General features: G+C 31.6%; 2 protein-coding genes across 2 annotated transcripts; one reads left to right on the top strand and one right to left on the bottom strand.

The window, feature by feature from the left end:
- The first annotated feature begins 4,810 nt into the window (after positions 1-4,810).
- LOC124836757 (cyclin-dependent kinase inhibitor 4-like) lies at positions 4,811-7,857 on the top strand. The gene is made up of 3 exons (XM_047311953.2): positions 4,811-5,334; positions 7,137-7,328; positions 7,441-7,857. The coding sequence occupies exons 1-3, from the start codon at positions 4,958-4,960 to the stop codon at positions 7,508-7,510; spliced, it is 639 nt and encodes a 212-aa protein (XP_047167909.1). The 5' UTR covers positions 4,811-4,957; the 3' UTR covers positions 7,511-7,857.
- Positions 7,858-14,060: 6,203 nt separating this feature from the next.
- LOC124836758 (uncharacterized) lies at positions 14,061-17,544 on the bottom strand. The gene is made up of 2 exons (XM_047311954.2): positions 17,389-17,544; positions 14,061-14,898 (listed from the first exon to the last, which is right to left on the bottom strand). Exon 2 carries the CDS (start codon positions 14,853-14,855, stop codon positions 14,460-14,462), a length of 396 nt encoding a protein of 131 aa, XP_047167910.1. The 5' UTR covers positions 14,856-14,898; positions 17,389-17,544; the 3' UTR covers positions 14,061-14,459.
- Positions 17,545-23,507: the final 5,963 nt, after the last annotated feature.

Raw genomic sequence — 23,507 nt, 5'->3', positions numbered from 1 at the left:
TAGACTCTCTTAGGAAAAGTAAAATAAAGCTACATTAAAATGGGGAGAATTAATTTGATAGATAAATTAAATTTTCTTAAATGGATAAAAATGAATATAGGTGAGCAGAACTTGTTTAATTAATTGTTTATACATAGTCTGTCTTTTCATAGTGCAACTAGAATCATGTTATAATTTGAAAATAAGAAATATTATTGTACAGGTTATAATTTTTTTCTAAAACAATTTATGCATCTTTACAACAATATATAACAATAAAAGTAATACAATTTTATTATTGTTACGTGATATTTAAAATAAAGAAAAATCTCAAACATCTTTAAAGCAAGATATTATCTTAAAACAAGATACTTTGCAACAACAAAAATGAAATAAAATAAACAAAAAATAGATTTTTTAATTTATTTGTATATTTGAAAATATATTGAGGATGACATGTTTAATGTAACAAGATTAAATTTGACTCATTTATATTTCTTAATATTAGAAGTGATTTAGTGGTTACATGAATAGTTAGAAAAATTGTTTTTCTTTAATTTAAATTTAAATAACATTTAATGGTCTATACTTACTTGTACTGATCATGTAAAAAAAAATGTCCGAGTTGGTATATCTATCGGAATATAAATTTTGTTGAAACATCCCCTTATTCTTTTGAAAAACTCTAAATAATATTTAGGGTTTATGAAATTGTTTGATGATACCTTTCTAAAGCAACCCAAAATTCATATTATCTGAATTTAGTTTGTAGGGTAAACTTAAGAAGTTATAATAAAGTAAATATTTTAAGAAGTCTTAAATTTAAGTTTCAAGTTTAATAAATAAAAAAAATTCTTATTAAAGTAAAGTTGCAAGTTACATGATGACATGATGACATGCTTAAAGTAAAGATAGAATTTTATATAAAACTATATTAATAGAATAGAATATTTTTAGGTCATGAATTCATAAAGTTTTATAAATATAAATAAAAAATTATAAAAATTAGATTCTTATAAAATTTGTCATTGACTATGAGATGTTTGTATTAGGTTTCTAGCAGAAACATTCTGTCCAAACTCACAATGAATGAAACCTTAAGAATAACAAATAAGAAATCTGTCACATGAAAATTATTTCAACTTTCATCAGAACATCAACAATAGCAACTCAATGAGTTTGATGCACCCGACATAACAAATTAAAGAGACCGAATTGTACCAAAATACAAATAGTAACTAATCTATTGGTGAGAACCTGAACGTTACAGGGCCAATACTTCATATCATAAAGGATTCTTGTCTCCTAACCCTTGTCCTCTTGTTGAGGGTCGAACAAAAAATAAGTTATTTCTAAAAACTAAAATTAATGTGTCTGAGTAAAAATATAATGAGATTTTATTTTCATATTAATTTATATATAAATTAAGCTTAGTTTATGAATAAACTTCCTCTAATTAATCTTAATTCATTCTTCTGTGTGTATGGTTTATTTTATTTTATTTATCAGCGTGAGTGTTTGGTTTATGAAAATTAGCACGTGGAAACCTGTTCATGAAATTCTTCAACTAGATAGATATATTTTTCTATGGAGCTTTAGTAAAGAGAGACTTTTTTTTTCTACAAGATGGAACAATATAAGTTGAAGATTAGTCTTTTAATTTACAAATAAATTATCAGTTATAAAAACATAACCTATCACATATCTTCTTGTATGCAAGTCTTTAGCAAAGCTATAATTATAAAATACTACGGTTTTTATTCTCCCAAAAAAATCCATAAACAACTTATTTATTTTCAATTTCATTACATTTTATATTTTGGTTCCTTAATTTTGTATACATGTCAAATTGACGTCGAATTCCAAACAGGATGTCAAAAAGACATCGGCTGCCACATGGACAAACGTCATTCTAACATATATTCATTAATACATATTCAATATTACATATTAATTTTTTTTTTTACAATATTACCAAACCTAAAATACAAAATATCATTCTAACACATTCAATAATTAATAATCAATCACCAATAATCAATAACCAAAAAATTAACCTCTTGGAGGGACCAAAAATATTTATCAACCTAAGAGTGGAGGAGGGAAGTCATCCAAGCAATGGAGATCGGACACTCAATGTCGTCGTTGAGGTTCGTCAATTCGCGCATAAAACTACACCATAAGCCAAAATTAAACGGTGCAAACGAAATTTAATTAGTGCAAACGAAATTTAATCAGTACAAACTAAAGTTAGTCGGTACAATCTAAATAAATTGGAAGAAAATCAATCAAACTTATCTTGCAACAGCAATGGTGAACGAGAACGAAGCGAAAACCCAAACGAAAACTCGAAAGAAAGTGAGGCTAGCGTTCTGAACTTTTGGGGTTTAATAAGGCATTTGACGTCAGCCCCCCTCCCCAACCAACGTCTAGTTGGTAAAAAAAATCAACATTGGCCCCCCTTCCCAACCAAAGTCTAATTGCTAAAAAAAGTGACCTTTCAGTTCTAATTTGGTAGGTTTTGGTAGAGGGTTTGACATTGGGGGCCAACGTCTTAATGCATAGAGATGTCATCCCTTGCTATGTCTGACGTCTCATTGCTAAAAAAAGTGACCTTTCAATTTTGATTTGGCAGGTTCTAGCAGAGGGTTAGCGTCTGGTATGAGGGAGTGACATCTTAGTGCATAACATTGGGGGAGCTACTAACCAACGTCTATAAGGCTATTTTATTTATAAAACTGTTGCCGGTCATTTTTTATGTTGATTATTCTTTTATGAGACGTTGTGTGCGTGATGTTACCGGTCATTTTACTCATTTATGTTTATTATATACCAACAAATTATGTCAAATATAATATTTGTTCATCACAACATATAAAAAAAACTCTTGCATTAACATAAGTAACACAAAAACATATATTTCTTCTTGATAAAACAAGTAATTTAGACATATACATGGTGACAATAAAAGAAGTACACATAGATTTAACATTCCAAATTGATTCATCATCTTCTAATCTTCTAATCTTCTAAATGTATTTATAATGATACAAGAAAAGATTAGTTTAGGTGTGATTATTTCGACCTTCATACTCCAATTTTTTTTTGCAACTCATTATTTATCTCAAATTAAATTGGTGCCAAATAACAACTTTAGTTATTGAATATTTGACTACAGATGCCACGAATGTACGTTATCCGCACAAAAGTAGATAGATTTATGAAATCATCTTTTACCTTTCTATAATAGACACATGGATATATTATCTTCTCATTATAATCATTGATACACTAACTAAATTTATTAAATCAAAATTCTTCTATTATATTATTGGATGATTGTTTCATGAGGGAATCTTTTAGAACTTAGAAAATGTCTTCTTTGACCTTGCATATGTTAAAACCTTTTGTATATATAATACTTCAATACCAGTAAAAGAAAATAATATTTTTTAGATGGTTATATACGTGCTTTCTAGGGATAATATAGTTTTGATCTCTTATTAAAAGTTTAATTAAACACATAAAAAGTTTCAACGTTCCTCATATAAAAAGCAGAGTAATTTATCTTACTTTATATTAAAAACTACAGTCTTCAAAATATGCATTTGTTTTGTTTTTTTTTTTTTTTTGTGAAATTTCTTCATTTTTGTGTTATAACATCTTATCTCAAACATATATTCCATATTATAACTTACTCGATGAAAAATATTCCTAAACTATTGTGAATTTTTCATTCTAGAAGTTCAGCTCCTTTCAATTTAAACACACATCCTATAAAAGATAATTTTAAAGTAAACTTTTACAAAAACACTAAAGTATGAATTGGAAATAAAATGAAAATAGTATTTTTGTAGTATTCGAATTAGGTATTTTTGTGTAATCAACAATAAATGTACATGCAAAAAGTTTTTTGTCTAGAACTAGCACGAGCTTCACTAAAGATAAAAGAGCTTAAGAAAAGAATTATTAAAAGTTGAAAAAGGCAATACTTATTGAACTCATAAAAAGAATGGGATACACTTTTTGTTTGTAAGTGAAGGAAAAGAGATTTCAAAAGTGTCACCCAAAATACAAAATTTTAAGGTCCAAATAAAGCATCGTCATATAAAAATGCATTCAAAATTAATCAACTTTTGGGACCAAAAAATAACCTCAACTTTACATATTATTTCAGGAAGAGAATGTGAAAAGAAATATTAAGAACTTACTTAGTTCAAATATATTTTTAATATTAATTCAGATATATTTTAATTAACATATTATCTTTCCATTATTACAATAATATGTTTTCAAGTAACTTAAATCACTTTTCCTCAATGTTAACGCATAATAACTGACAATTACGTTAATTAATTCACTCACTTCATTAACCGTTTACTTCTAACCAAGCAATAAATATACATATATGTATATAGAATAAACTTTTAATATCATAAACTAAAATAGAAAAAACAGCTTAAATTCATGAATGAAAGAGAAAAAAAATTAATACAAGAATATAAATAATGAAGATTCGAGACAAAAGATCTAAAATTAATCAAAATTGAGATTGAAATGAAAAACAAAAAAGGGGCTGTTATTAATTTTGAACAAACCTCTTTATTCAGAGAAATAAAATTCAATTATTGTTTCCCTATCTTGCACAACTCATAATTTTAGCCTAATATTTTATAATAGAAATATTGAATTGTTTTATTATGAAATATTATTTTTTAAAGAAAAAAATACATAAATAATAAATTGAAGAAATAAATGCATTAGACATAAGAGAGAGAAAGAGAAAGAATGTGCCCCTAAAACCCCAAACTAAGCCCCCAACCCTAAAATAAAAGCTCTCCAATCCTTCCCTTCCCTCTCACACACACTTACAAATTTCCCTCTTCACTTTCTCTCTCTTCTTTCTCTCTCTTAGCCCATGCCACTTTCTGTTTCACTCTGAATTTTCTCTTCTTTCACCATTTTCCCTCTCAATCAAATGGGAAAGTACATGAAGAAATCTAAAATCGCCGGTGACGTCGCCGCCCTAATCATGGAGTCACCGCCGCCGCACTCGCACCTTGGCGTCCGTACGCGCGCCAAAACCCTCGCGCTCCAGAACTCGCCCCAAACTCCCGACTCCGCCGCCTACCTCCAGCTCCGCAGCCGCCGCCTCCTCAAGATACCCCCTTCCATCCCGGAAAAGCCCCGTCGCTGTGCCGCCGCCGATTCTGCCTCCAATTCCCGCCTCTCCCAAACTGCGCTCTCCAAAACGCCGTCGTCCCGCTCCGCTGAAAAGTTCGCGCCTTTAGATGACGACAACGCTGAATGCTCCTTCGGCCAAAATTTCCTAGATGTCGAAGGCAGAGACGAAAGGTATATTATTCCCTTTCTTCAATTTCCCCCCTTTTTTTTTTCTTCCTCTGTTTTTTCCCTTGAGTTTTTTGAATTGTTTTCTTCGTGTGTTTTGCTAAAATTTCATCCTTTTTCTTTGCAACGTGATTTTGATACTTTATTTGAGTTTTTTTTTTAAATATTTTATGGGCATGTTTTTCTTTTAGGTTTTTGCTTCAGAATCTTACTGTTTTTTTCTTCATGCATTTGTTGATTTTTTTGGGGGCTAAAGTGCGTGTTTGTAATAAAAAAGAGTATTTCAAAGTTCGATTTTTGTAAAATTTAGAGATTTTAAAGATGGGTTTACTCATGAAATTTGAGAGGAAAAACATAAGAACTTTTTCTGTAAGCATTATTTAAAACTAACATCTTAAAATGATTTCAAGGACTATTTATCCTTTTTCATGTGTTGCATGCAACTGTTACCTTGATTTTTGTGACTTTTCACTAGTGTGTTTATATTTTCTTTCATTTTTTTGGTATTATTTAATCTTCTATTTTCTCCCGTGTTTTTAGTTTTTGAATTTTAGTTTGCTGAATTCTGGTGATGCTAAAATTGTTGCATTCTAAGTGAAGCGGGAACCGTGTGAGTTGGTGGGAGGATATTATTGAGTAAAAAAATGATATTCTGTATTGAAATTTACCATTCTTTTGAATCTCTTGTGTTTTTAGTGTTGTTTCCATTATTATCCTTCGTTCTTGAATCTCTTGAGGTCTTGGTCCCTTAATTTTGGGTTATTTATGTCTGTGATTTGACTCTGTCAAGTCTAGGCACTGAGATAAAGCTCTTGTTTGTACGAGTTGCTTAGATTTGAGACTTGTATGTGACTTGTGATAGGTTCTGCGGCATGCATGTCCTCAGGATAGTTACTGCAACTTATATTTATCTGCAGTATTAATGTGTGTATGTCATTCTTTAATTTCTACAACTATCCTGCGTATTGAATCCTTCGAACCAAAAATGTTGTGCATTGATAAATTTTCATTTTTTTTCCAGGTAAATAGAACCCACTAAGTGGAAAATAAGTTTCATAAATTGATTATAAAAGGAAGAACATCTCCAAAATCCAAATTGAGTGCAATTTGATGTTACATTAATTGCCTCTGCAGATCCAGTTGACAAATTGTGATTTGATAATTTTCATGCAATTATGATTCGACTCTCTTTGTTGTTTCTACTCCATTTTTCTCAACATTTTGGTGAACTTAAGAGCTTAATAATTAGATATGTTTCAGCAGTGACTCCAAAATGCATTCAGGCTTGATTGTCCTTGTTTTACTTTTGATCTGCAAGAACCTGCATGACCCTGAAGCTTAGCCCTGTGTAAATGGTCAAGTTGGAAAAAATTGGATTTTAGTAATAGGAGCAGCCGTAACTCTTATGACTCGTGTTAGCAATGATGTGTCATTTACATGGGGCCAAGCAGCAGATTGATGTTTTTTTGGATTCCTATTTGGGTTTGCGGTGAAATGAGAAAGATTTGGCCGTCTCTTTCTTTGTATTTTTTTAGTGCATGAGCCCACCGAGTCAGAACTTGTCCCAATAAATGCCAGTTACTTTTTCATAGTAGAAAATTTTGTCTCTAGTTCCATACTGAGCTGTAGGAGATTGTTGGAGAAAAAATGATCTGTTTTTTCTCTCACTTATTTTTCCTGTCAGCGGTTAGCATGCAATTTCTGGTGTAGAAACTTTTGATTCCAAGTCAGCATTTGTATTAATATATGGCTGCTATTTTATTTTTCTATAAACTTATCTTTATTAACATTTTATTATGTTTAAACAGAAGCACTAGGGAAAGCACACCCTGTAGTTTAATAAGGGACCCAAATGTCATCCATACCCCCGGTTCAACTACAAGGCAAAGGACGCTCCAAATAAAGCATGATCACATACAAAGGAACATTCCACCGGCTCATGAGTTGGAGGAGTTCTTTGCTTATGCAGAGAAGCAGCAACAGAAAATGTTTATGGAAAAGTATGTATTCTTATCCCACAAGTCCTTTTTTTTGTTTTTTACTTGTGGTTTTATTTTTATCTCTTAATTGATTTATCAATGTAATTATGTCTAAATTTTCTGTATTTTGCAGGTACAATTTCGACATTGTCAATGATGTACCACTGCCTGGACGGTACGAATGGGTCCCAGTACTCCACTAAGATGATAAGCTTCAGTGTCATATGGTGATAATATGGATTTCAAGGATATCTGACATGTATTTTAACAACTAGAAGCTGTCACTAACCATTTACTTTGCTTGAGGTTCTTGTTCAAGAAGCTACTAGGGAAAGGATATGTTTAGGAATTTATTATATCTGAGTAGTTTAGAGTTTTTATGTCTTTCTGATTTGTAGGGGGTAGGGGGTATATGGTATATCTAGTTGCAGCTCTTCTTTAATGTAATTTCATTTTCTTGTGTTTATAGTTCAGTGGGGATCAGATCAGACATCATGTTACTTTAAAGTGTTTCTCATCAATTTAAGTTCCTCAAGTTTGAAATTTGGAATACTGTTAAATTTTAATCTTGGGGACCATCTACTTGTTCCATGGTCCCACGTCTTCATGCAACCAGTAAAAAGTTCTCATAGCCTACACTGGTGCATAAATTAATATAACTTTTTATTTTGGAACATTGATATAATAAATAGCTTTACCAGCAAGCACAAGAGAGAACACTAAGGTAAATATATTTTTTGGTAGTAATATAATAATAAACTGTTTTTTGTCCTTAATAACATGAATTAATATTTTTATCTTCACTATGCAGTGGTTGTTTAGTAATGTGTTCTGTGGTCAAATTCAGAAATGGGTAAGATTAAAAGGGACAATCAAAGGGTATAAGCATTTATGGAGATTGGGAACTGCTTGTTTTGTTTCTTCCTATGTATCCTTTGCTTTAACATTTATTTTAAGAATTTCTGCAAATTTAATTGATAGACAGATATTTTTTAAAGGAAGAAAAAGATACAAACTAAAATTTATTACTTTTATTCTTAATTTATACATAAATTAATTTAATTAGAAAGTTTGATTATTATTGCTTTATTTATAGAGAATTCTCTCTAAATATGATTATATTCTTTAAATGCTTACGGTGTTATTTACCCAGAGTTGAACTAAATTTAAATAAAACTATATTTTTTATTCAATAGTTTGAAGTAGAACTGATTTTCAAAATCCAAAATAATCTCACCTTTTCTTTTATTTGTATTAATGATTAAGAGTAATAATTTAAAAGAAAAATATTATTTTAGTCTTTAAACTATAAAAACTTGGAAAATAAATTATTAAAGTTGGTAGATATATAAAAATAATGATAGATATATAAAAATAATGAGGTCGGATATTTTATTATAAAAAAAAAAATTTAAAGCTTTGGTTCATTATCTAAAATATCTCTATTTCTCTAAAACATTATTATCTTCTTATTCTCTCACTTCTGTCTACAATTTCTTACTTCTCAATCATATGTTTAACGATCAGAAAGTGTTTAGGCGATCCTTACGTCAAGGACTATCAATCTGACCGATCAATTGGTTGAATCGAGCAGGTAAGTGGTAAACCCCTTTTTTTCTTAATGTTTAGGGTTCTTGATCATGTAAAGTGGTTTTGTTTTGCATGGGTCAAGAATCCCTCCCTCTTGATTCTTAGTCTGTTTGTGGTTCTAAGGTTGGTCTTCAATCACCAATCGATGATTTGTAAGTTTTCTAGAAGTTCTTTGTGTCGTAAGAAATCTGTGGAGTGTTTAGAGATTTTGGAGCTGTTGAGTCAATGTAAGGGAAGCTAGATAATTGCTTTTAATTGAAGTGTGTAGTATAAGTTTAATGGTATGTGAGTACTAAACTGTTTAGATGAAAAATGTTATTGTGTGCTAGTGATAATTGAACTAATTGGGTGATATTGATGATTTAAGTGACAATGAATGTTGTATAACATGTTGAATTTGTTGTGTGTATGTTTGTGAGATTGGATTTGATGTTGATGAAGTGAATTGTGCTGATTGAACTGTTAGAGGAAAAAGGGTAGTCTTGGTTGTAATTTTGTTGGGTTTAAGTGGAGGTTTAAGGTAGTGAAATGGTGAGAAATGGTTGGTGAACTGAATTGTTGAAGTTCGGGTGTTTAGGAACTAGTTTGGGTTATGTTCAACACTTTAATTGGGCAAGATTTCAGTTTGGGATGAGTGGTGGTAATTGTGTAGAGTTCAACTTGGTTTAGAACTCAAATGGAGGAAGTGAAATAGTGAAAACTTGGTTTTGGGGTTTTGTGTGAAAATGGTCATTTTGGAGGGCTTTGGTAAGTTGTTAGGGACTTGTTTGAGTGCCTAAGTTGCTTGAAATTGTGTCATAAGTGGTAAAATTCAATTTGAGTCTCTAAGTTGAGTTTTTGGTTGAGATCTTGCGGCCATTTGTTAAAAATAGGTTTAGAAAGGTTTAGATAGACTTATTTAAGTATAATTGGGTATATAACATGATCTAGGAGGATTAGAAGTTGGGAAAAATATGTTCATTTGGTCAAGAGTGGTTTGGAGTAATAATTCTGCAGTTTTCGTGCTGCAGAATTATGCAGACTCGCTGAGCGACTCCACTCGCTCAGCGAGAGGTCAAGGAGTCTGGGTCACTGTCTCAGGTTTTTCACTCAGCAAGTTAGGTCGCTGAGTGAGTGAGTTGAGGGTCTGAACCATTGTCTCTGCTTTCGCATAATGAGAGGGGTCACTGAGCGAAAGGTTGAAGTCTGGGAGCACTGGAAATTTTATTCGCTCAGCAAATTGTGTCGCTGAGCGAGTGGTTGGAGTTTGGGACCACTATCTTTTTATTCGCTCAGCAAATGGGGTCGCTGAGCGAGAGGACTCTGTGGTCGCTCAACGCGCTTAGTCGTTGAGCGACTAGTCCAGGGGGTGTTTTATTCTTTCTATTCTTGTTTTCTTATGGAGTGGAGTTACATTTCTATTCATTGTGAATGATGTATAAATATGTATGAGATTATATGATCAAAGAGGTGATGTGATGATGATGTTCAAGTAATGTGTGAGGTGTGGATTTCAAGTACCATGTGAGAAAGGAATTCCAAGGAGGAATATCCTAAGTTGGTTGTGTTGTGCTATGTATTGATGTAGGGGCTCATGGATTGGGGAATGATCATGACACTCTCAATAACCCCATTTCATGTAGAGATGGGTGGTTATGTCGTGGAGAGTAGCAAGAGGTCTTAGTCTATGATCACTGGTTAAGGCCATAGATGTTTGACAGATTAACCTTGGTGTATGGTTTTATTGGATGGTGGTTGAGGATGTGGTTATTATTATTATTTCTTAGCTAGATTGCTCCATTATACACGGTTGCAGATTCCCCATGAGTCTGATATCAATGCATCTATCAGGATAGTAAAAAGTGTTTCAAGTGGATTGGACAAGTTGTTGTGTTGTTTGATTCATCATATGCATGTATATTGTTATTGCTTTAAATAATATGTAAAATCTTTTGATACTCTAGATTATCCTTGCTTTTCTGTGGTTTGTCTTTGTATGTTGTTTCTCTTTTGCAATGATCACTTTAATGGTGCGAGCTTAGGGATGTAATCTTTTCAGTTGACGCAGCTGAAGATGAGGAGTGGAGCTTATATTATAGATAGTTACTTTTTTTCTTTAAATGAAAATTTTTATTCACCTATGTAGTTCTTATTCTATTATTATTTATTATATATGTAATGTTCATTTTAATAATTTTATATTATTAAAATTAGGATGTTACAACATCAAAAATTAGATTCTTTTTATACTTTGATATATTTTAAGACATTTATTAAACGTGTCAAATGTAAACAACTTAATCAATATTGAACACTTCAACATATCTAACATAATTAAATTAAGAAATTATATTCTCATTTTTAAAATTTAAAAATTAAAATATATTAAAATTAGAGATAGAAAGAACTTCTAATTTCGATAGAAAGATATTTAATTTATTTTAAAATATAACCAAAGAGGTTAACTTTTTGTTGTGTACTGTCATATATATCTTTTTTCTCCAAAATATACCGACTAAACGGTGAGTAACACTAATGATTAAGTATGTGTTCTTTGAATTCTTTTCAGAGAATCACATTTTTTAAATAATAATAGAATATTTATATAGTTTTCATGTGTTTGTTTTAGCATTTTAAAATGATTAAATTTATGTTAAGCAATTTCCCATAAAATCATGTTTCTTGTAAAAAAAAGATTGTCTTTTATGATAGTAAAAAGAAAAAGCGTAAAATTTGTTCTTTTCTAGCTGGTTTCAGTCTTTTAAAAAGAAGGCTGATACAGAAAGCTTAATGATCTCAAATATAAATTCAAAAATATTTTTAAATTATCATTGATATAAATTTTAAATAATAATTATAAAAGGTTTGTTTTCCCTCTATGCCTACTGGGAGGAGATTCAATAAGAGTTAAACTTCCACAAACACAAAAAGTATTACATGATTAATCAAATATAAATGGTAGCTATTTTTAAAATAAAAAGAGTATTATATATAAAAATTGAAATTATTAATGAGACCCTAACAGAAAACAGACAAGAGTGACAGTTAAAGGACCCATTTCAAAGCATTTATTTATTTATTCTGATCTCTGAGTTTTGACTATGATTTCTCAGTATACTTATCATCAGATATGTTCCATTCTTTTAAATATTTAAGCTTATAATATAAAACATTTATGATTAGAGCCACAAAAAGAAAACAATTGAAAAGAAAGAGAAAGAAAAAAGAGAAAATTGGAATTGGAAATGATGTGGCATATGGGTTTATTTTAAGAATATCCATAGGATGTGTCTATTGGAATTAGATATGGTCACATGTCACATGTGGTTTTTTGTAGCAAACATCATTCTCAAATACCAAACAATTATTAACACCACAATCACAATCTATGTCACTGTCTGTTTGATATATGACAAGGACCATTATTAGAGTCACCCAAATCATTTTGTAGATTTGGATGAGATTGCATCCAATAATAATAATAAAGTAGTGTAGACAAATATATCAAAGAATATATTATCAACATTCTTTCATTGTTAAATACTTTAGACAAATTATTTATCATGATCCAGTAAAATTTAATAATTTTATCATTTTATATGATAGATTATAATTAGATAAGAGTGTAATTTATTATATAAAATAAAACTCAGATTCTTTAAATGGAATTAACCAATACTAAAGTTGAATTCAGTGAAGAAATTCTTCAGCATAATAGCAGTTTAGGTCTTTCAAGATTTCCAATCTCCCATTATTTTTCTCAAAAGTATTTTTCTATTTATTTTCTTTCAATTCCTTTGTAATATGTTTCTTATCTAGCTTGCCAATTTAATTTGTTATTTGCTACAAACTTCAGAAGAAGTAGCACTTTTGTGTCCTGTAAGCCTTTTCCTTCAATATGCACATACCAAAAATTTGGATTTAATTTGGTTAAATACACAAATAATACTTATGAAGAAATTTCAACTAACTCAGTTGAAATCTTGAAACCTATTTAAAAAGGTGTTTTTGTCATTGCTGATCTCCTCAATGGGCTAAGAAGACTTCATGAGGTTGAAGTTTCAGGCTTCAACGCAAATGCATCTTATTGGACAGTTGTTTTTTCACCCCTATTATTTATTTGTTAATGTGAATTCTCGTATATTAGTTTTTTAGATAAATTCTATAATTCAGAATGTATTTTCAAATTATACAATCCAAAACTATATTTTAAATTGAATAATTTAAAATCTAATTTTCAAATGAAACAATTTAAAAAAGCATCATAAACTATAAATTCTGGAATGCATTTCTAAATTCCACACTAAATAATACAATAAACAATACGTTTCCAAATTGTATAATATAAATATAGAATATATCCAAAAATGTATTTGAAACTATACAATCTATAATACATTTTTAGATTCTATAATCCATAATACAGTTTTCAATTCTAAATTATTTAATTTATAATAAATTTTCAGATTAAACAATACAAAATACTATGCATGAAGAAGGTAGGAAGGTGCTAAAAGAAATTCACCCTTCGTGACTGATCGGTTTTAAACAAAACATAGGTATCATTCCTTATGTGCCGACAGTTCTTTAATTCGTATCTTTATCATACATTGTCAAAGAAAATCTGTAGTTTCACTGATAATTAATAACTAAACATACCAGCCTTGGCTGCTAGGAAAATTGTTTAATGAAGTCATAAATGTATTGGGGAAGTACTGAAGCATTTTGCTTTTTAGCAGAATCTCTAATGTTATATTCCAGTCATTGTTTCTGTGTCGTGATCATATATATATATATATATATATATATATATATATATAATATATTCAAGAGCTGCCAGAAAATTACCTTTTTATAAAATTTTAGACAAAATCTGGGAGGTGACCATGACACCAGTGGACCACACTGTTCCCTCTGCTGCTGACAGTTAGCTTAAACACAGTCCATCCACAGATTTGTTTACACTAGCAGTGAATTTCCAAAGCTTCATATTCACCCTAACGGTCAAAAATATCATATACACCAATTAACAGCACAGACAGAGAATATTGGTATTTTTTATTTTTATTTGGCTGTGTATAATCTGAGCCTACTAAATTGTGAGGGATGCAAAGAACATACTAAAGCACTGATAGTAAAGTAATGTAGACAATATAATCCATACAATTATGTGAAAACTGAGCAAGAGAGAAAATAGCAATTTTTAATTGATCAACACGGGGATTCTGAAATGGAGTTCAAATGTATTTGCAATATACAAGTTACCACCATTGTAAATACTATATAAGAATAACAAAAAATGCATTGGTCCCTTCTGTAATCAATATAGAAACTGAAGGTCTGTGAACCGTGTACACTGCAATGATATTTGTCCCAACTTTAGGAAGAAAGATATCAGATATAGTTTTTAACAATTTGTTAAAGATATAATTGAGTATTTTCCTCTAATGAATGAGTTGATCTGATCAGGGGAGCAAAACAAAATCATTTCATATCCCAGGCAACTACAACGGTAAGCTTCAGTGATATTGATAGAAGTAAACTAGACAACTTGACCATGATAAGGATTCTTCTTATTGTAAACTATTTGGAAGATTTATCAGCAGAACCCTTTTCAATCACTTTGGTAGAGCTGGAAGATTTATCAGCAAAACCCTTTTCAATCACTTTGGTAGAGCTGGAAGATTCTTCAGCTTCAACAAGCTTCCGAAGTTTTTCATGCAGAGTTCTTACTCTGTCCTCGGTTTTGCGAAGCTTTCTCCATCTATAGGCAGTCCAAAGACCAAGGCCACCATATACGACAATATAGGAAGCCCAAACATAAGGGTATGTTTCTGCATGCTCTTTGACTTTTAGATATTGATTTTGCAATGACTCTTTCAAGCCCATTGCAGTACTGGCTGCTTGATCTTCCTCATTTTTCTGGATGGAAGGAGCGGAGCTTGTTGATTGTTGGTTTTGTTTTGGTTGATTTTCCATGTCTTCTACTTGTATAGTTCCAGAAATGGATTATTTAGAGAAACTGCGAAAACATTGACATTTTTTAAGTATCACCTATTTTGAAAATGAAATCTCATTCAGCAAAACTAAGCAATGGTTCCTAATGCATGCATAATTCTTCAAACCCATTGCTTCCCCAAAACTGAATTACTTGTCTCAAATATTTATTAGCGAAAAATTCCTAATCCAAGAAATCCAAATACATAAGCAGTAAAATGGTCGTATTTCTAAAGTTTTAATACACAGCTTTCTCCCACTGAGATGTCTTCAAGTGTTCCTCTATTTTAGAACACAAAAAGCCAAAAGTCTCAAATGGTGACATTTTCCTCTATGAAGAGCCAAGGAAGCATGTGGAAAAAGTGAGAATAAGCACGCTAATTTGAACACTTAACATTACGAAACATGTCAAGACACAACAAAATACATCTCAGCCCAACATACGACGTACCAATAAACCAAAAGGATGAGGAAGGATAAACGCACATAAACGATGGTAATGTGGAATATTGCAAATATTTATTTGAAAAGATATGAAGCACCAGGCCAAAATACATCCCAAGCAGACATAACACATTTGGTTTCCCAAGTAGCAAAAATGTTTTCAGATAAAAGGCAACCAATGACAACGAAGCTAGTAAACCTGATCAATTGTTCAAATGTTCGGAAAAGGTCACCAGGAATACAAAGCTCCTGAGTCAACCAAAAAAGGCAGTTTTATATAAGCAGAGTGAAAAATCTCAGGCACAATACACATAAGGAATAGGAGAAGGGTGAAGGAGATACTAAAAAGAGATTTAATAGTTCTGTCCGTAGTTCCAGATAGTATAAGACTGTAATAAACATTCAAACAATATCACCAAGCATTGTATTTCCCGTACTTGCTCAGCCATTGATCATACAATTCATTGCCATAAAAAATTAACATAAAATGGAGTCATAAAGTATGATTTTTCTGGTTGCTAATCTTAGCATTCCCGTAATTTACATGTTAACTATGTGATCTAGAAATATACTTCCACTATCCCGGCTGAAAAGACAGAGAAGAAGATAAAAAATCTAAAAATATAAACAAAACCACAGAAATTGGCAAAAGCATTCAACCCTGATGTCAGTGTTGAAGGACAAGCTCTACAGCAAGTGCAGGGCTTCATTTAACTAGCTTTCACTAAAATAGAAATTGATCCATAGTCCAGACATGACTCATACAGAAGAGTTTAAAGATAATCTTGCCCGCACACAACATACCAACATACTGCCTTTGTTGTAAGTGTAGAAATAAAATTAATAACTCTCATAATGAGAAGCTTCTTTGATCACGAAAGGCCCCTAAATAGATGTATTATAAGTTATAAATTCTAAACATGTGAACTTGGGAAACATTTAAAAGAATGCAACCTTATGTGCACCATACCAATCATCTTCCAATGTAAACTTTACACTGACATTTATCCCTTCAAAGTTACTACAATGCACAGATACAATACATATATCGATATGACACGTATCTGATACACCAATAGATTTATTTTAAAAATAATAAGATACTATATGTGATATATACATATTGAAAGTATACAAAAAATTCTTAAAAACATGATAAATATATGATTGTTATTATGTGAATCCAAATTAAAATCATATGTATTAAACGCTGTTAAAATAAAAAATTATAAATTATTGTCAACATAAAAGTACTATTGGTAAAGTATCCACAAAGTATCGGACACAAAAACATGTCAGACACTAATCATGACCCAAATTGAAATATTGGTGCATCATAGGTTACTAAACTAACATACTGTCTTTATGCCACAAAATTATGCCTAATAGCATATCTATTGTGCACAATGGTATCATACATTATGCAAATCAACAGAAAAACAACTTTAATGTAAACTCAGCATATAAAGATGATACTAGTCATGTAACAGGGGTATTTCGAGGTTCCAAATCACCATTTTTAAGACAAAAGTCATCATTCCAAACTCCTTGTTTTTTTCTCTCACAAATATTTCAAACCAAAATTGTTTTCCTACCAGAATTTTTATCAATAATTACAAAAGGTAGAGCTTCCACATTATACCTATCCTATAGCATAACTTGCAGAAATGCTGTATATCTATATTGACCATCAAGTAAAATTTCATTGCGGTTTAAAAGTACTTAAAAAGAAAACTCAAATCCATCAAACAACCTAGGTTATGATTAATAACAACTCAATTTCACTTTAACAACTTACGAGTCTATTTGGATCAAAATCTCAAACGCACAGAGAAAAAATAAATTAAGAGAAAAATGAAAAATATTTAAAATACATTAAAATTAGCTCTTAAGCAAGCTAATTTATGGAAGCTTTTACATATCAGTTTAATCTTGTTTTGAAGTCAGCAAGTTTCAGTTAAGGGTTAGAAAAAGACATGTTCGAGGCGAAAATTTTCACTGTAACATTGAAAATATTTGCTCCGAACCACAGAGAGATAAAGAATCCATGAGAGACAACAAAGAGAGGTACCTGACGGTGAGGCCACGGTGGCGAGAGGCGGAGCTAGCTTGGTTGTGGCTATTGCAGTGCGGCGAGGAAGCTAGGGGTTTTGGTTTTGGGCACCGGGTCAGGCCTAGGTTCAATTTCCATAATTAATTGGAAAATTGTTATTATTAAAATTGTTTTTATTGGTTACAAAAGAACCTTTTACAATTCAGACTTTATTGTGTATACACTGTATTATTATTTTTATTGAAGAAATTGTTTACAATTTTTATTTGAATGAATTATTTGGTAACTTTTTAAGCATTATAATATCACTTTTATATCACTGAAATTTATAATTGTTTTAAATAAAAGCAAAGACTGCAAATATTTTATTGAAATTTATCTTACTATTGTAATAACATTGTACTGTAATCGATTTTTAATTCAAATTAAGTATGTTTTTGTAAAACTCTAGAAAAAAATATTTTTAGAAGTGGTGGTAGTCTAAAAACAGGGAGACTCGATTATTTTAATATTAAAAGGTTTTATTATAAATAGTTTGATTATAAACGAGTTTCATTATTTTAAAATCAATTTTTCTAGAAACTACTTTTCTAGAGTTCTTTACTTTCTCTCTAAGAGTTCTAACTCCTAAGTCATCTATTTCACGATCAGTAAGTATCTAATCAACCACGGTAACGAGATCTACATTTCTACTCGATCAGTTTCTTCAATAAAGCAAGTAAGTTTTGATTCCTTTTTTCCCTTTCGTTCCTAAATTTGTTATAGAGGAATATTGTATTGTTGCATGTGTAATCATGCATCTCCTACATGTTCTTGATTCATCTAGAGTTCTAAAAGCTCTGTCAGTTTCCAATTTGGTGTTTTGTAGGTTCGTTTAGGTATTCCTTGCGGTTCAAATAATTGGTGGAGCGTTTCGCGAAGTTTGGCAGTTGGTTTAGAGGTAAGGGAAGCTAGATAATTGCTTTTAATTGAAATTGTGCCACAAGTGGTATAATTCAATTTGAGTCTCTAAGTTGAGTTTTTGTGAGTTTTTGGTTGAGATCTTGTAGCCATTTGTTAAAAATTAGTTTAGAAAGGTTTAAACACACTTGGTTGAGTGTAATTGATGGTATAATACAATCTAGGAGTGTTAAAAGGTGAGAAAAGTGAATAAAAGTGGTCAGGAGTTGTTGAAATGCGCAAATTTTGCAGTTTTGGTGCTGCAGAATTATGCAGTCTCGTTGAGCGAACAGACTTGCTGCGCTGAGCGAATGGGCTTTAGCTGAGCGAACATATTTGGTGCGTTGAGCGAGGTGAGTGAGCATAACTCATTGTTTCTGTTTTCGCACAGGGAGTTGGGTCGCTGAGCGAAAGTTTGGGGTCTGGAACCATTGTGAGTTTTATTCGCACATCGAATTGGGTAACTAAGCGAGTGGTTTGGGGTCTGGAGGTACTGTCTATGTATTCGCACAACGAGCTGGGTGATGAGTCAATATTTTCTTCACTGCACTTAGCTTATTGTGCTAGATTTAATCAGGGAATTATGCTTGAATGTCCAGTATTTTCCCATTTATGCTAATTGTGCTTAATTTGATCAGAAATTCTTATTTTAATTAATTTGAATTATCTGAGGCTAATTATTTGCATTATTAATTGTAAGGGAAATTGTTGGATAATATTTGGGACATTTGGAAGGTTGTCACTTAATTCAAGACTCTTCATAAAAGAAGTGTGCACAAGAAAGAGGACACTATGGTGATTTTACTCTTTGGCCCTTTGAGAAAGGGGTGCTTCAATTGAAAAAGGGGGTGCGTCCAACAAGCACAGGCTTCAATTATTACATCCAACAGCAGCCCACATTGAATCACATGTCTGGGAGCTTCTTTGGGAGGTGCACACGATGTAGAGTGCTGGAAGCAAATAGCACACGGCCCATGGGGAAACGCGGTCCAGCAGCTTGAATGAAGGGTGTGACACACAGCTGGTCCAACACGTGAAGAGTTGCAGCCATTTATTTTCATACGATCCAGCAGCAAAAGAAAGGGGTGACTGCAGCATGTGGTGGCAACAAAAGAAGCTGTCCAGCAAAGAAGTGTTGATCCACTTGGGGCTGAATGAAAGCAAGCAGGTGGCTAAAAGTAGAAGCAGTCCAGCACACGTTCACGCGGAGAATGGGAAAAAGAGGATGTTGGGATGAAGACGTGGTGCTTGGGAGAAGAAGAAGGTGCACGAAGAAGGGGGAGCAGGCCCAACTATCTTCATTCACGCTTCCAGCAACACGTCCAGCGTTGGTCCAGCAAGCAGCTTCAGCATCCAACAAAGTGGAGGGGTGCATACGGAAATGACTCCACGCTGTCCAGCTTGGATGAAGGAGCACACGGAGCATGGAAGGGGGGAGACGCATAATATAGGGGTCCAGCCGCCACCTATGGGGGATGGTTTTTGGCTTCACAGAAGAGGTGTTGTCACGACTGCACTTTAGAAAGCAATGTAGTCAAGGAAGGAGCAGCTTTGGGGGGGCAGCGTGTATGCACGCACCACACGGTCCTGTGGAGAACTCTGGAGCACATTTCATTTTATTTTCATTTTGAGTGGAGCTGGAAAGGAGCTGTTGCGGTTTAGAGGGAGAGAAGCGGTGCAGCAAGGGGATTTCTTTTGGAGGCGCTGACACACTTTGCAGAGGAGGACTTTCATTGTTCACCATAGAAGAGACGGACGATCACTTTGCTGGAGTACGTGACTTCATATTGAAAAAAAGAGTAGATGTCTCGTCAACAGGGAATGGCACTAAAAGAACTTTGGTTTCCTTACTGTTCAAGTACCTTTTCTTTGCACATGATGAATTACATTTAATGTTTATGCATTCTCTTTCTTTCTTCAAGGAAAAGTGGTGATTAATGGGTGAATTGGAAAAACACACGGCTTGCTCCACAAAGTTTCCTTCTTTTCTTTCTTTCGCAAGCATGAACTGAGAAACATTACTCATTGTTAAGCATTTCTTTCTTTTTAATTATTAATCCCGTGATGAATAGCATCCATAGGTTTTATTGTCTTTTTTTTATTAGCTCAAGTCTGCACTGAACTCATTGAATATTATATATATTGGAATACATTTAGCTTGGAAGCAGCTTACTAATTCATTTTATTTTCATTGTTCACACGTTTTCAATTCCTTGTTTTAGTGTTGGATGTGCAATTCAAGTTTTATTTGACCTACCGTGTGCATTTGATTGTTTAGCTCAACGTTCCATTTTAATAGCTTTAATTGCGTTTGGATATTTATCTATTGTATTATTCAGTTTACTGTTTTCGTTCACTATGTTGTCTATTTTGTTCGTCTTTAAGTCGTACTGTTCAGTTTTCCTTTTATCGTTCGGTTTTCAGCCTTTCTTTCCTACATTTCAATTTCCACTTTTGGTTTAAAGACCGTTCGGTCTCAATGTAGAACCGTTCGGTCTCAATGTAGAACCGTTCGGTCATCTGTAGGACCGTTTGGTCTTCATGCTTTGTTTATTTAATTCAATGTTTTCAATTATGTTTGGTTGTATTTAATTTCCAGTTTTCATTTAGTTCATTTCGAATCACAAATTTCAAAATCCCCCACTACGTATCTGACCTAAGACTCGAACCACATTTGGTCCTTGAGAGACGACCTAGGAGTCACTTCCTAGCACTATACTGCATTCTTTAATGCACATCAAATTTGATGGGCCGCGACAGCCCGCATCACTGGGTCGCTGAGAGACTAGTTCAGGTTTTGGTTTACTTTTTCTTTCTTTAATCTGGATTGATGTGTGTGATGTTTTGGATTCATTTGGGAATGATGCATGATTATGTATGAGTTTATATGTGTATCAAAGTCATGTGTTGAGATTCAAAGTGAAAGTATGGTTGTAAAGTATGGTTCCAAATGATGTGGAAGAGAATTCCAAGGAGGAATTCTCTTAGTGGTGGTTTCAAAGGTTGTAAGTATATGAATATGGAAAGCTTAATCTTGGAGTTCATCTTGACATTTTAATGGTCACCTATCCTCAAGTAGAGGAGGGTGAGGCATGTCGTGAGAATAGCAGGAGGTCATAGCCTAGGGGCTTTACCTTGGCCTAAGGTGAGTGATAACGGACTAACCTTGTGTGGTAGCTTAGGGTGCGCCAGTTGTTTCACCACAAAAGGTGCACGAACTGCCATAGCTACATAATCATACTAAATCTGAATAGTCAGTCTAGGTCTTTGTATGTTAAGATGTTTGGATTGATGTATTTGATATAAATTATTCATGTATGTTATGTTATAAACGTGATATGATTTCTTTGGTATCTAGTTTACCCTTATTTTTCTGTTGTCTGTCTTTGTATGTTGTTTCTCTTTTGCGATGATCACCTAATGATGTGAGCTTAGGGATTCACCTTTTCAGTTGTTCCAGCTAGAGGTGAAATAGAAGCAGATGAGTTGTTAGATCGATTTACAAAAATAGATATGTTCTTTAAAGGAGGTTTATTTTACCTAGTTGTTCTTTTAGCATCTATGTAACATTTCATTTTGATAGTTTATACTATTAAAATGGGATGTTACATATTTTCCCCCATAAAACACATTTGAATAATTTGTAAATTCAAAATTATAAATTTAATATTAAGATTTTATTTAAAAAAGTTGCTATAGTATATAATAGAATAGTATATTATAAAAAATATATTATAGTACAATATACATATATATTATATATTATACTATACTAAAGGTGTATTTGTGATTTTCTTTAAAAAAATATACTATACTATTAAAAGTTTTTATAGATATTAAATGTATTATATAATGTTAAGTGTGCGAATGGATTAATAAAACAATAGTCTAAAAAAGTCATATATTAAAGTTTTAAATCGTATTTCATATATTAAAATTAATATAAGGGTAAATTTTAAATTTTATAAAAAAATAATTAATAAATATTTTTAAAATAATTGAAATGTGTAAATTAATAATATTTTTATATGCTATATAAAGCATAAGACTTAATTAAGTTTTAAATATTTGATAAATTTGAAAACGTTAAATTAAGCTTTTATTAAATTTTTGTGGTATTGAGTTTTAAAAAATCTAAATTTTTTCCATTGAGTCCTTGATGTCATATGTTTTTTAGTAATGGGACTATTAAATAGGTGATTTGTTGTTATCTTGTCTCCTCATTTTACTTAGTTTTCATAATAGGAAATTTTATAATCTTATATTTTTACAATTTTATAATGTTATTATTTTTTAATATTGGAATTTTATAATCTTATAATTTTGTTAAGTAAGTGTCTTTTTTAGCTTAACAAATGTAAGTGTCTTATTTAACCTAATAAAGACAAGTACTGTAGTTGAACACACAAAAACTCTACTTATACATGTTTGATAAAATTTTGTTCGGATAGACAATGACATACTTTGTCTAACAAAAAGCTTGGAATATTCACTATACATATCAAAAAAACTTATAGATGTTTATTATTTGTGTGCAATTAATGGTTGTCTTTTCATTTATCCCAAGAAGATCTTATTTTGATGTGTTAATATTAAGATCTCTTTAAAAACGTGCTTAAAACTTATCCACACAAACAAATTTTTATAAGGGCTAAATGTTAGTTGTCGAGTCAATAACTTGTCACGTCCTATGCTTTATGCTACAATGGAAGGAATCCATCTACTTTAGGCCTGATGTATGAGAGTAGTTGCTTAAAGAAACAACATGCATTTAATGTTGCATGATGAACATTTAATGTATCAATGTTCTTGAACATGGTCAAATGATAATTCAACAAGATGAAAGGCTTGTAGATTTCACAAAGGCTCGAAAAAGGATTTAAAGACTGTTAGATAACACAATGCCTCCAAAAGAATTTGTAATGGTTGTTTTCTTTTCAGTTCTATACATTCTCTTCGAAGAAAAAAGGTTGATGAGGATGCTTATGAAATACTTCTTAATGCTTTCAAGTAATCCTTAGCCTTGTGTTTGTGAGGAAGAATGTTATTTACATTCATAACAATATAAAATAGTATTTATCATCTTGTATTTGTTTTAGGATGTTTATCTCTTTTAGTGAAAAAAATCTTGTAATATTTTAGATCACTATCTTAGTTTATCAAAATATTCTAGATTCAAATAAATCCAATACTTAGCT

This window comes from Vigna umbellata, chromosome 5 (assembly GCF_029865625.1).
Source record: "Vigna umbellata cultivar VRB3 chromosome 5, Vumbellata_1.0, whole genome shotgun sequence".
In the NCBI taxonomy this organism is placed as follows: Eukaryota; Viridiplantae; Streptophyta; class Magnoliopsida; order Fabales; family Fabaceae; genus Vigna; species Vigna umbellata.
Note: the sequence above shows the minus strand (reverse complement) of the source record. Positions and strands in the feature narration are given on the sequence as shown.